Consider the following 13,566-nt stretch of genomic DNA (forward strand, 5'->3'; position numbering starts at 1 on the left):
AATCCCCACATGTCACATTTAGGAGAAAGTCCAAATCAAGTATGCATGATGTCTTATCTAGGATTTGTGGGTTGCTCGGCAACCCATAAAAATAAGCTTATATGCGGGTTTCGCAGGTTAGTCTGGTTGCATCTCTAGTCTAGCCTTATCAAATGGTTGCTTCTCTACTTATCCTTAGCGTCAAATAGGCAAAAAGGTGTTTTGGCAAGTCATCTCTCTCCCACCACTTATCAAGCGACCTATACATTGTATTGCTTGTGATTTTTTTCATAGTTTCCAAAAAAATGATATCTTTCGTAGACACCGCCGCTTAGAGACTTTTTTCATAACTCCCACAACAAACCGATATCTTTCGTAGACACAGCCGCTTTGACTTAACATAGAGATGTAAGGATATCTATATAGAAAACATCGATCCACGGACGCCAATTATATCACGAAGATCCACCGAACAAATGCCACCCCCTCTGTTCCATATAACAAATAATTTTATGGAATTTTAGATAGGTTAAAAACATTGGTAAAAGACAAGTTTATCTTCATCTCCTTTCCTTTCCTGGAGGATATGCCTCCTAATTTAATTTAGTAGTTATGGTTTATATGCATCTTAATTAACTTATGCATTAGGAGGCAATATATCTATACTATTTATTTATGTAAAGTATATTATTTATTTTAGGATAAATTTTAAATCTTTAGAAAGATATTTATTTAGGAACGAAGGGATAATTAACACACGACGAGAGTAAGTGAATGCACGAATGGTGTTACGTCCACGGTCCATGTCACGGCCGGGGCGAAAGGACAAAACGGCGAGTCTATCTACTACCCTGGCTTCACATCCGGGCGCCATTTTGCACACCCTCCTCCTAAACAAAGGCCGAACACGTTGACCCCTTCCACTAATCACCTCGCAAGATGCCAAGAATTACGTCCAGATGCCGATTAGTTAAATTAAAATTAATAAATCGGTAACCAACGTGCTAATCGCTCCGTCCCGTCTCCTTCCGCGCCGCGCTCGGCCATATAAGACGCCCAACCGGTGCTCGGTGCTCCCCAGAGGAGAATCCCAATTCCCCAGCGCAAGCGGCGCCCCCGGCTCGGCGAGCAAGTCACAGCAACCAGTGGAGGGCCGGCCTTGGAGCAGGCTGTGCGTGCGGGGAGGCCGGCGCCGTCGGCGATCGATCGATGGGCAACTGCCAGGCGGCGGAGGCGGCGGCCGTGGTGATCCAGCACCCGGGCGGCAAGGTGGAGCGGCTGTACGGGGCGGCCACAGCGGCGGAGGTCATGCGCGGCAACCCCGGGCACTACGTGGCGCTCGTCGTGCTCCGCGCCTCGGGCGTCGGCGGCGGCAAGCAGGACGCGGACCCGGCGGGCGGCGGCGGCGCCAGGATCACGAAGGTGAAGCTGCTGAAGCCCAAGGACACGCTGCTCCTGGGGCAGGTCTACCGGCTCATCACCTCGCAAGGTGCGTTCCTTCTCTGTCCTTGGATTGGATGCTCCGTTTCGTTCCTCTCATGGTCGGAGGCAAGCTGCTGATGGCTGATGCTGATCCGTTCACCGCTGGTTGTGGCCGCGCAGAGGTGGCGAAGGCGATACAGGCGAGGAGGGAGGACAAGATGCGGCGCTGCGGCGAGGTGGTGGTGGTGGACGCCGCGGCGGCGGGCAGCCAAGGGCAGGAACGGAAGCGGCGGCCGGAGAAGTCGGACCGGCAACACCGGGGCGGCGGCAGAGGGCGGCACTGGCAGCCGTCGCTGCAGAGCATCTCCGAGGCGGCGAGCTGACGCGACGCGACTGAGGCCGCTCTGCAATGCAACCTGGACGGGACCGGAGGGACTAGTAGTCTACAGTAGTATAGAAGCAGAGCAGGGGATGGGAGTGTAGCTGCTCTTGCTGTACATTGGGTTGGGTGAGTGAGAGAAATCCAGGAGTTGCTCCTGCTCCCCGTGTAGTGTAGCTGGCTTTGGCAAATGGAACAGTGAAGCAGGTTTGCAAGAGGTGAATTTGGTAGCACACACACTGACAGATCCTCGGCTGATGGCGGTATCAGGCGGCCGTCCGTATCCATGCGGCGTGTGCAGTCACGCTGCCTGCTGTTGGAGATCACCGTGATTTTTGTTTGCTTTAGCCACTTCGCATCGTGCGGACTGTGGAGCAGTCCACGAGCACAGACAGGGTCTGAATTGAACGATGCCAGTGGTCCAATGCCATTGCCATGAGTGTCAGGTCTCAGGCAGGCAGCAGTTGGACTCACCGGAGTGTCAGTGTGTGTGCGCGCATGCGATTCTTCTTTCTTTCTTTCTTTCTTGACAAGAGAAGGGAAAGAGTTCCCGATGATCCACGCGCGCCACGCTTCGGCACCGGTGTGGCAGGACGGCAGGTGATTGGCCGGCCCATCACGCAAGTGATTCTATGGAGATCTCGGCTCAGCTGCTGGCTGCTGCTCCTGTGATCGATCATCGATGCACTCCTATCGTTCAGATGGGTACTCTTGGTGGCTGGTGCTGGTGCTGGTAATCATCACTGGCATTGGCCTGGCCTCAGCAGCTCGCCGTGCATGACGATTGATGGACGACGAGCAATGATGATGGGAGGAGGGCCCTAGAGAGGAGCACCGAAAAGGAAGTCGCGTCGCGTGTGCGTTCGCGTGATGCAAAAGGCAGACGGGGGAGGAAACGAATCATGCATGGATCCGGAAAAGCCTCGCCTTTCTCTCTGCCCAGGCGGCCACGCCCAGCAAAGATCCGGCTGCTCGGATGCTCCAGCAGCAGCAAATCAGCGACCGAGGAAATCTCCCGCTGGTACGTGGAGATCATGAAAACGGAAACAGATAAACACTACAGCCAAGACCTAATACAGTACCTTCTGCTATTCTTCATGTCATATCTCGAACCAATGACTCGATGAGCTAGCAGTATCTCCAGCCACTTCCTTCGGAGAATGGAATTGCTCCATGCAGCAATCTTTTTTGCAAACCTTTGTTTCGTTTCGAATGCAACTGTTGGAGACACTGTCCTCTCGTGCTTCCTACCCAATACTGATCACACGACAGCAGTCTCCTTCAGCCAGTATCGGCCAAATGGCGGTGCACGGCAGCCACCGCCAGCACTTTGACTGGGTGCACGCCACGCCGCTGCCGCTTCTGCACGCAGCAAGGTACGTTTGTTAAAGCACTAGTAGAGGGGCGCGCGCCATCGCGCGCACATGCAGTTACACAGAAAATTTTACACATGGAGAAAGTCACATCTTTGCAGCTGTGCATATATGAAATAATAAGATTCAATAAAATATGGTAGGCGAACGAACATAACAAATTCCGCTGATACTTTAGTGCCACATGGAAAGTTCAATTTCAATCGTTCTTTGCAATGCAATGACTAAGAAGGACATGGCTACACACCTATAACAATTGAAAAAAAATTAAAGACTACTTTGGTCATGAAAATTCGGTTGGTTATGTGGGAAAACAACCAGAATAATGAAAAGGAGACGTCACATTATACATTTTTTAGTGGGCAATGGGTAAAATATATCTTTCAAATACAAATGTTATACTAGCTATACAATATATTATGTCACTCCCATTCGGAGGCACAAACACCAACCATCGAAAAATTAGCGTCAAGGCTAACCTTTTTTCATGATGCCAGAATGTAGCAGGTAGCTTCCAATTTCTCTATTATCTTGGTGATGATCCTATGACTTAGGAAACCAAACCTGAAAAGTTGACACCAAATTAGGAAACAGAGAACCTTTTTTCATGCTGCTAGAATGTACGATTTATAGAAGAGGACAATGCTCCTTTCCAATTTAAAAGGCCATCACCTGGGACTGTAGCGCGGCAAGCCAACAGGAAGCGGAGAATCGAAGGACACAGCAGGAGGATGAAATACAAATAACGGAGTAATGGTCGTGGCGTCGATGAAGCGAAGCCAAGCGCCGGCAATGTGGAGGAGTAAGACCTGGCGTCGATGAATCGAAGGTCAGCGCCGGCAGCAAGAACGGAATCTTGTTCGGTTCTGGCATTGCATCGAGCAGCTGAAAGACACAGAAGGACCTAACAATTATTTAAACAGGGAAAAAATTTAAATGGAACCCAGATACCTAGGCATAGCAGTGTTGAGGCAAGACAAGCCTGGAAATCAAGAATTGGATTCAATGAGCATAATCATCTCCATCAGCAAATCTACATGGCTCCACCGTCTTGATCTATTCGTCCTCCTGTTCTGTCCTGGGCATACACAGAGGCCAGAGCGAAGGAAGGGAAGAGGATAACAAAATATTATAGAGAAATATTACCTGCACAAATCTTGCGCAACCCTCAGCGCGGCTCACAGTGTAGCCTGGGCACACCTAGTTGAGACGTCGTAGCAGCAGGCAAAGGCATATCTGCTGCACGACATGTTAGTCATGGAGAATCGCGAGCTAGGGTTTCGTGAAGTAGACGAGCAAACGCGGACCGGTGTGAGGAGGCGGCACTGGGGGGCTGACACTCCCGTGACATCCGGCGCAGGCCGCCCGCGGCGAGGCATGGCCAGGGACGGCCACCGGTAGGGCCAACGCGCTACAGTGTGCCGTAGGCCGAAGGTGCCGTGCCACTGCGAGCGCGTCGCACGCCAAGGCTCTGCGGCGCCGAGGGCCGGCCGACACGCGGCGACGTCTAGAGAGAGAGAGAGAGAGAGAGAGAGAGAGAGAGAGAGGAAGAGGGAGAGGGAGAGGAAGGCAGGGGCGCGGCCTAGCGGAAGCGGCGGCGGTCGGGGCGACGAGCGAGGAGAGGGACGGGATATTTTGAGAAGCTTCAGGAAGGTGAAGCAGAAGCTGGATATATATTTGGCTGACTAGATTCGAACGAGAAGCTAGAGAAGCTAGAAAAAAGCAGAGTCGAAGCCAAAGCAGGTGAAGAGAATCAGGAGGAGCCGCTTCCGATAAAATCCGATCGAAGAGATCTGGGCCGTTCAACGGGAGATCAGACGGACGGGGGAATTTGGGACGACGTGGACGGGGCTTCTGCGAAGGAAGCTGACGCAGTTTTTATATAAAAAATATACGTACTCCTGCATGCAGCTAGCTCCAACTGCTCCGGACAAACAACTCGGCAGTTCGGCCGGCACGATCGATTCAACGTTGGCACGTTGCAGTCGGAAAATGGGCATTCTATATGCCTATGCATGCTTGGGCGGCACATGACAAGACTCGTGTATACTACTATAGTACTATATTATGTTTTCTAGAAAACTAACTAAATTGGTCCATGCATATATATACTCGTGTATACTCTTATTTTGCAGGAAGGATGTACCCTAACCACATCAACCTGTAGACATGTTTCTCAAATTTTGTTCATGGCGCTGTCATGATGTTAGGAAGAGATGATGACATGCAGAAAGTGATTAAGTGATGCTCATGGTGACACGTGGCATTAACATGAAGGTTGCTTAATACATGTCTCTGGATCTGGATTAGATGATTGGTATATATACACCCATGAACATGATCATACGAATTGACTTTTGGACAGGATCGGACAAAACAAGTTCTGATTATTGTAAAGAAAACATGTATAAGCTACCCGATGACACAAAAATGACACTACAACTAATATGTTCATAGGGATGAGTGTGCGCTCGTGTGTGTGACTAGGTCTCACAAAAAAAGGGTGAGGGTTAGTGTGATAGCAAACAAGTTCTACCACTGATTGGATAGTTGCTTACAATTCCAAACAGGCTTGCAACCAGTTTGAATATCGTAGTTTTGGGGACCATAACATTGTGGAACACAACTTTCGGATCTAGACATGGAAATCATGGCCGTGGTTTCAAAAAAAAAAAAAAAAGAGAGGAGTTTTTATAGAATTAGAAAAGAGGAAATGTTACAGTACGCCGTTAACTTTTTTAGGAGGTAGTAAGACCTTAAATAAATCTGGACCATTGATTTTCGAATTTTTGCATCATAAATAACTTTAAGCCATTCATTTAATTAGATTGGATGGTTAGAAACATCTATTACTTCCTGGACGGTAATAGGTGATATATATATATATATATATATATATATATATATATATATATATATATATATATATATATATATATATATATATATATATATATATATATATAGAGAGAGAGAGAGAGAACTACTATCCTGTAGCTGGCTACAGAATAACTTATTCTATAGCCGCTTTGAGTTACGATAATTACTATGTTATTTTACGAGATTATAGTAACTCCTTACTAAGTGGTTTAATATAACGTTATAGTAAATATCCCCATGTGTTATAGTAACCCAACTATCGTAAATATGTATTTATATTATGGTAAATTAGTATATAAAATTATAGTAAATGGAGGTGGCTACAGAATAACTTATTTTGTAGCCAGCTACTGAATATATATATATATATATATATATATATATATATATATATATATATATATATATATATATATATATATATATATATATATATATATATATATATATAGATTTTTTTGGTTTCGTAAAATGTGTAAATAAGAAAAGTTTTATGCATAAAGATCTTTTTTTCTAGATCTAATTGATGCATGTGTGATCTATAGATGTGTGGTAGATGTTTTAGGCATGGCATGATTTGATTAGCATAAACTGTGATCTTTTTTTATGCATGTTAATCCACATGATTTGTTTCCTCCTGAAGAAGCTTTTTTTGCACGGTAATCGCACGAACAAGGGATTGCACGCCCACTTTGTCTCGCGTGATGTGGGAATTGAGTAATGTTTCTTTTTTTTCCTTTTCTTGTTATAGGTTACCTATAGATGTTTCTAACACATCTATAGAATGTACCCATAGTAATGTTTCTAACAAGAAGACCTTAGCGATTTCCTCTACACTCCCGACCTTCTTAAGTCTTGTTGCTACTCCGGGTTAAGTAGGACCGTAGTTAACCTCACATGTTTCCCTGTGGATACGATATTTAAAATCTTCGGGTGAAAGCTACAGCAGTATCCGTGCATTTGTGGATCATTTCTGTGTACGTTAATAAATACCAATAAGCTTTCTGGCGTCATTGTCGGAGAAACGGTTGCTGAATTAGCTACGAACCTAGCTTATCCTTGTATCATACTCTTTTATCTTTTTACTTTTTTCATTCTTTTCTTTATGAAAGTGCATCTAGCCCTTCAGTGAGTTTTGGATGATTGAATGACAACTGATTAAAGGTCTAACATGTTTGCTAAGTGTAGACAGGTAATAGGTTATCTCACAGGTACTTAATGAAAGCCAAAATAATGTGTTATTGTATAAACAATCTAGTTCAAGCATAAGACAACAATGCAAATAGAATTCATACAAAGGCTTATTTATTATGGGATTTTCATATACTATGTGAAAGCAAGCTCGTAAGAATTAATTAATGAGATATGAGGGATTGCATATGGAATGGTCTCATATTTGAAGCTTTCTAAATTGAAATGAAAAAGATAACAATACATGAATGGATGATTCAACACAAGATATGACTTGATGGCTTGAGATGGTGAAGATAGCAAGGAAAGGCTTCGAGGCACTAAGCAAGGGTGAAGGGCAAGCGACGGCTTAGCGGCCGAAGAACCTAGCTAGGGTGAAGAAGGAAGTACTTGCATTTAGTTGAGGTATTAATCAAGCTATGATGGTCATGTCTATGTGGAGGATCAAATCACTATTGGAGTGTTTAATGGAAGTGACATGATACATTTGGGATTATTCAAATTTGATGAGTGGAATCAAGTCACGTGCTCAAGATGGCTATGCTCAAGTGAAAAGATCAGTATCAACATGTTGGCACCCTCACTTGATGAAGAATGGAATACACGGCTTCTGTTGAAAGAGATCAACTCAAAAGGTTTAAATTCATTACACTTTTAAATTTAAGTTAATAGGAATGTCGTACTATTAAGAGGGATGCATCATGTTGATAGATAATGTTTCATAAGTGCTTAAGCCAACCCATGTGAGTTTTGAGTATTTGGGAGACAAAAGAGCTAACTGATCTCTTGCTGGTCTAGTAATACCGGACGTGTCCGGTATTTGCTGGTCTAGTAATACCGGACGTGTCCGGTATTTGCCCAGCAATGATAAAATTATTGTTCTCAGGTTGGTTTTTTGGGAGTTTCGACATCTCACGCTTTAACTGACTTGGAGAGTCCACTGTCTTGGTCATACCGGACGTGTCAGGTATGGACGACCAGAGGCCAACGGCTAGTTTTCAATTGCCTTGAGGGTCGGGAGTTCCGACGGTCGGAAGTTCCGGCATGAGTCGGGAGTTCCAACACCTCACATACTTTAATTCAGTTACCATAGTTTTCAAATGTGTTGAGGGTCGGGAGTTTTGACGTGAGTCGGGAGTTTTGGCATTTATCGGGAGTTCCAACGCCTCACATTGTCACTGTAACTTAGTTACCGTTGGGGCAATGTAAGTCATATCGGACGTGTCCGGTATGACAACGACTAGTTTTTCCAAAGGAGCTATAAATACCCCCAAGCCTCCACCTTTGGAGGTTGCTGATACTGCTGATACACTACACACATTTTTGAGCCTTGCCAACTCTCCCAACCCTCTCTTAGTGAGTGATTGATCAAATTTACCAAATTAAATTATAGGTTGAGTGAAATTCAAAAAGAGAGCAATCCAACCACTTGAGCACTTGTGCATATTTTCAATCTTGTGATTTGCATTTGTTACTCTTGGACTCTTTGGTCCTAGACAACTAGGTGTCGCCGGAGAGCACCCGAGAGATTGTGGCTGCCTCGAAAAGTTTGTAATGGTCGATTATGCCATCTCGAAATCAACTAGTGGAAGGAGGAAAAGGAGTTGAAAAAGACTCCGGCTAGAGTGACCTTCGTGGTAACCTCTAGGGCTGACCTTCGCTGGGTCGCCCGCAGCCCCCTCAACAGAGAGTAGGACTCGAACAAGTCCGAACTTCGGTAAAATAAATATCATGTCTCCATTTGTATTTCATTTGATATTTGTATTGCTCCAGCTCTTGTGCAGGCTCTCTATGTATATTGTCATCTCTAGTAGGTGCTTACAGTTTGGTTTGAAGATAGAAATCAAAAGGAGCAAGTTCGGAGCTGATCTGCAGAAATCGTGTATACCGGACACGTCCGGTATTTCCTGCCCGTGCTGAAAATATTTATTCTCTGTTCTAACTTTGTATTGCAGGATTGTAGCTTCTAGATATATTCTTTATACCTTGTTTACTCTGTGGCTAACTTGTGAGGGGTGGTATTATTCTTAATTTGGAGGTTCTATTTTAGAAACTCCCTTTTCTAATTGTTTCCTCATTTAAAGGTGTTAATTTTTAGAAATACCTATTCACCCCCTCTAGGCGGCATCTTAGGTCCTTTCAATTGGTATCAGAGCTAGGTTCTCACCTAAAGCTTCACCGCCATGAGAAAAGGATATCGACGCCTATCGAGTTGGAGCCTGTGCTTCTCGAAAATGATGGTTCAAACTTTCTACCTTGGTCAATTCATATACTCAATGCTTTTAGGGATATTATACCTCTTGTTGAGCATATTGTAGATACAAGCATACCTCTTCCTATAGTTGATTGGAGCAACTACAAAAATTTATCAAACGAGGAAGAGATATGCGTGCAACTCAATGCTCAAGCTATTAATATCATGTTGAGTACATTGAGTGTAGAGGTTCAAGATGAGGCAACCTTCAATGGACAACCACCTCTAGAGAGTGCTCATCTCATTTGGACTAGACTTTTTGATTTATATGGAAAATCCAAATGTCATGATGCACTTGAGATCGAGTCAATGGAAAGTATGTCCATTGTGTCTTCATGCAGCGAAGAAGCCTCACAAAACCTCAAGAGCGTCGAGCCGGAGCAAGAAGTGCAAGCAGTGCATGACTTGCTGTCTACCTACACATACCGGACGTGTCCGGTATGCCTACCGAACATGTTCGATATGGCCGAGGCAGCAGAGCAGCAAGCAGCTATTTGCAACGATGCTCAAGCCCGATGGTGACCAAGTGATGAGTCAACCTTAGTATCTCATGATACTCATCACTTGTGGCTCATGGCCAAGAAAAGCAAGAAAAAGAGTAACAAGAAAGATCAAGAAAAGGAGAAAGCACAAGGAGATGATCAAGATGAGAGTGATGTTAAAGTTGAAGACAACTACAACCTTGATCATCTCAACCGCAAAGACAAGTTCATCATCATGAAGATAGTTGAAAAGAATGATGAGCTTGAAGAAGAGATTGAGAAGCAAGAGCAATCACTTCAAAAGCAAGAATTGTTTCTCATCTCCAAGATGGAAGAACTAAAGGCTCTAAGTGAAAGATATGAAGAATTGTCAATTGAGCATGCTTTAGTTACTAACTCTTCTTCTAGTGTTTCACAACTAGAAAAGGAAAACTTGGAGCTCAAGGCAAAACTAGATGAACTATCAAGCAAGTATAATGTATTACAAGCAAACTATGTTCATCTAAAGTGCTCTCATGATGAAGTAGTAGAATCAAGCATCATGCTTGAGGTGGCTCATGAGGTTGTGATCACATCGATAAAATTTTCTTAACCTCTCACACATTCACTCACTAGTACACTATCTCAATTAAATATTTCTTATACTAATGAATGTGCTCCTCAAGCAAGCCAATCTTCAATTGAGCTAAATCTCATAGAAAACATAGAGCTCAAAGAAGAGGTGGAAAGATTAAAGAAAGATGTGATTCGGTTGAAGGGTAAGAAGAAAGCACAACATTCTCAAGATAACCATGATAACATGGTGAAGAAGCTTGAGAAGGTTCAAACCTTGCTTCCTCCAAAACCCAACAAAAGAATCACATCTCAAGCAAGGCCTACACAACCAAGAGCAAGAAACATGGAAAAAGTTATGCTATGGTTGTGGATTATATGGACATGAGTGGGCCATGTGTCCACATAAGAGTTGGGCCGACAAGTGTGAAGTGGCCAAACAAAAGGCCTCAAACAAGTTGGCCAACCAAAAGAAAAGTGATGGACAAAGCACTTATCTTATGAGCAAGAAATTAGGGCATCCTACCAAGAAATGCCCAATGTACAAAGAGGCAAGAAAGGAAGCCCAAGTTGCAACAAGAAGATGCTATGGATGCAATAAGATGGGCCACAAGGTTGATAGATGTCCATACAAGCAAAGCAAGCATAGAGCAAACAAAGGTCGCATATGCTATGCTTGTAGAAGAAAGGGGCATTTAAGCTATGAATGCCCAAATGGTAACACACCTAAGCCGAACACATTTGTTTATAATGATATGCTTAAGGTGATGTGTTCACCACAAACTAGTGCTAAAGCCATTTGGGTGCCTAAGCACTTGTTGACTAACCCAAAAGGATCCAACAAGAGTTGGGTACCAAAGTGTGCTTAGGTTAATGATGTAGGTACTTGGTGATGAGATGAAGGCTTCGGGTGGTTGAGCAAGCAATTTGATAATATTCACTCAATCTATCAACCAATTCTTATCATAATCTCTTATATGGTTGACCCGAAGATAATTTAATGAATATATCATTTACTTCATCTTCACCATTGGTAACAAGTACCTAAACCTTATAGGATAGCCACTTTGTTTGTTTTGTGCTCAATGACTCACAAATAGGCATATTTATGAAAAATTGAAAGTGGCTAATTAGTTTTACTTGATAATTATCATGTTTGCCATATGGTGCTTTTAATAGCTCTCTAGTAGAGCAATTCATTTGTTGAGATGTAGGGCATAAATTAAATACTATAGCTAAAACGAAGAATCACAAGCAGCGGGTTAGTTGTTTCTGTCCTGCACCTATCGGACGTGTCCAGTATTACTATCAGAAGTGTCCAGTATGGATAGGGACAGAATGAAAGTGTTTATGTTCTATGTATTCCGGACGTGTCCAGTATACCTACCGGACGTGTCCGGTATTGCAGGAACCAGAACACTAATAGGATTACAACTGAGTCTTTGATCCATATATTTTCATATATCCTCAATTTACTCAGAAGCTTGTGGTTTGCCAAATCTAAGTGGATTGTGAGCATCTCTTGAACTCAAATTTAAATATGGCAAATTATTTAGTTATGGTTCAAAATAGAAAATTGTCTCCCATATTCTTACTAGAATAAAGTGCTAGTTGAAAGTCATTCAAATTACTTAAAGCACTTATTTAGGGGGAGCTCAGTTTTTATTTTGCACCTTTGTGGACTAACACATTTATCTAGCATTATTTGTAGTCCTTTGAATGAAAATGTATCTAGCATGATTATTTGGCAATTAAGGTCAACATAAAGATTATCATGCTATGTATCTTCTTAGTGGTATTCTTGTGGGCTCAAGGCAAAGGTATGTCTTTACATACATGCATTGTAAGTGCATTTAAGGCCCTTTATATGTTAGAATGTGCATTTGTGTGACATAGAAGAGATGTTTTTCAAAACCCATAACTAGCATGTGTAGGTGGTGTGAATTTGAAAAACTATTTAAATCTTGGTCTTTGTGACCTAGCCTTGTCATGTGATAATTATAGCTCTCCTTGATTGTTTAATTAACTAATTACACATGACATGACTTTTTTAAGTCCACAATCTACTATGTCTCACAATCTATCTCTCAAGTAATCAAAATCTATATATGCCAAATATTTGGAAAAGAGAAGTGATACTCATGGTATTTGGATAAGAAAAGTGTTTACACCTTGTTTGGATCAAGGACATACATGCTTTTGGATCAAGAAATGATAGAAAAGGGGATTGGAATTAAATGAATGAAATTTGGAAAAAGAACAGCCAACCCACAAATACCGGACGTGTCTGGTATGCCTACCGGACGTGTCCGGTATGAGCTAGGCTATAAAAATGGCCGGTACCCCCTTCAGCCCTGATCCTCTATCTCTCTTTTCTCTCCTCCAAGTCGACGCCGCCACCTCTGTTCCACCATATTGGTGATCGAGTGATTCTACCATGATAAGGAAGAGAGGGAGATTGGATCGGAGGAGATTTGCATCAAGATCGAAGGCCCCGGGACTTGGATTTCCAATCGTATCTTCATTCACTCTCTCAAGGTACCCTAATCCTGAACCTCATCTGATCTAAGTGGTTAGGGCATGATTTTAAGATCCCTTCGGTAGAGATGCTACATTACCTATCTAGAAGCAATGCCTAGAGTTTAGTTGGATTGGTTGAAGATTGAGCCAAGGACCCCGGTTAGGGTTACTGTCCGCTCATACCGGATGTGTCCGGTATGTTGGGACAGCAGAGCAGATTTTGATCCCTTGTTTCAATCCTCTCAGTGGTTGATTCTTAGGACTAAGTTTAATTGTCTATTGTGTTTTGTGAACCTTTTGACCTAGTTTGGTTAAGGTGATTACAAAGCATAGGATAATTATTCTTATTTCTATATTTCAATTAAAATAAGCTATCGTTTGGGCATGTATCTAAAATTCCTTACAAATCTTTGAATATAGGACAACAGCTATGAGTGGAAGACAGGAGCCTAGGTCCAAGCATAGGCAAGATCTAGCTTTAGAGAAGCACAAGAAGGCAAAATAGAAAATGCATCCCAGATTAGTAGCTAGTGA

At 43.1% G+C, this 13,566-nt stretch overlaps 1 protein-coding gene across 1 annotated transcript; it reads left to right on the plus strand.

Annotated features, from left to right (window-relative positions):
• Positions 1-1,074: 1,074 nt before the first annotated feature.
• LOC136473385 (uncharacterized) lies at positions 1,075-1,982 on the plus strand. The gene is made up of 2 exons (XM_066471035.1): positions 1,075-1,468; positions 1,582-1,982. The coding sequence occupies exons 1-2, from the start codon at positions 1,189-1,191 to the stop codon at positions 1,782-1,784; spliced, it is 483 nt and encodes a 160-aa protein (XP_066327132.1). The 5' UTR covers positions 1,075-1,188; the 3' UTR covers positions 1,785-1,982.
• Positions 1,983-13,566: the final 11,584 nt, after the last annotated feature.

This window comes from Miscanthus floridulus, chromosome 8 (assembly GCF_019320115.1).
Source record: "Miscanthus floridulus cultivar M001 chromosome 8, ASM1932011v1, whole genome shotgun sequence".
Lineage (NCBI taxonomy): Eukaryota > Viridiplantae > Streptophyta > Magnoliopsida > Poales > Poaceae > Miscanthus > Miscanthus floridulus.

Bases quoted from the DNA above. Each gene is read 5' to 3' on its own strand.
- LOC136473385 (XM_066471035.1), top strand. From the start codon at position 1,189: ATGGGCAACTGCCAGGCGGCGGAGGCGGCGGCCGTGGTGATCCAGCAC. The intron at 1,469-1,581 runs GTGCGTTCCTTC...GTGGCCGCGCAG, and splicing joins CCGGCTCATCACCTCGCAAG to AGGTGGCGAAGGCGATACAG.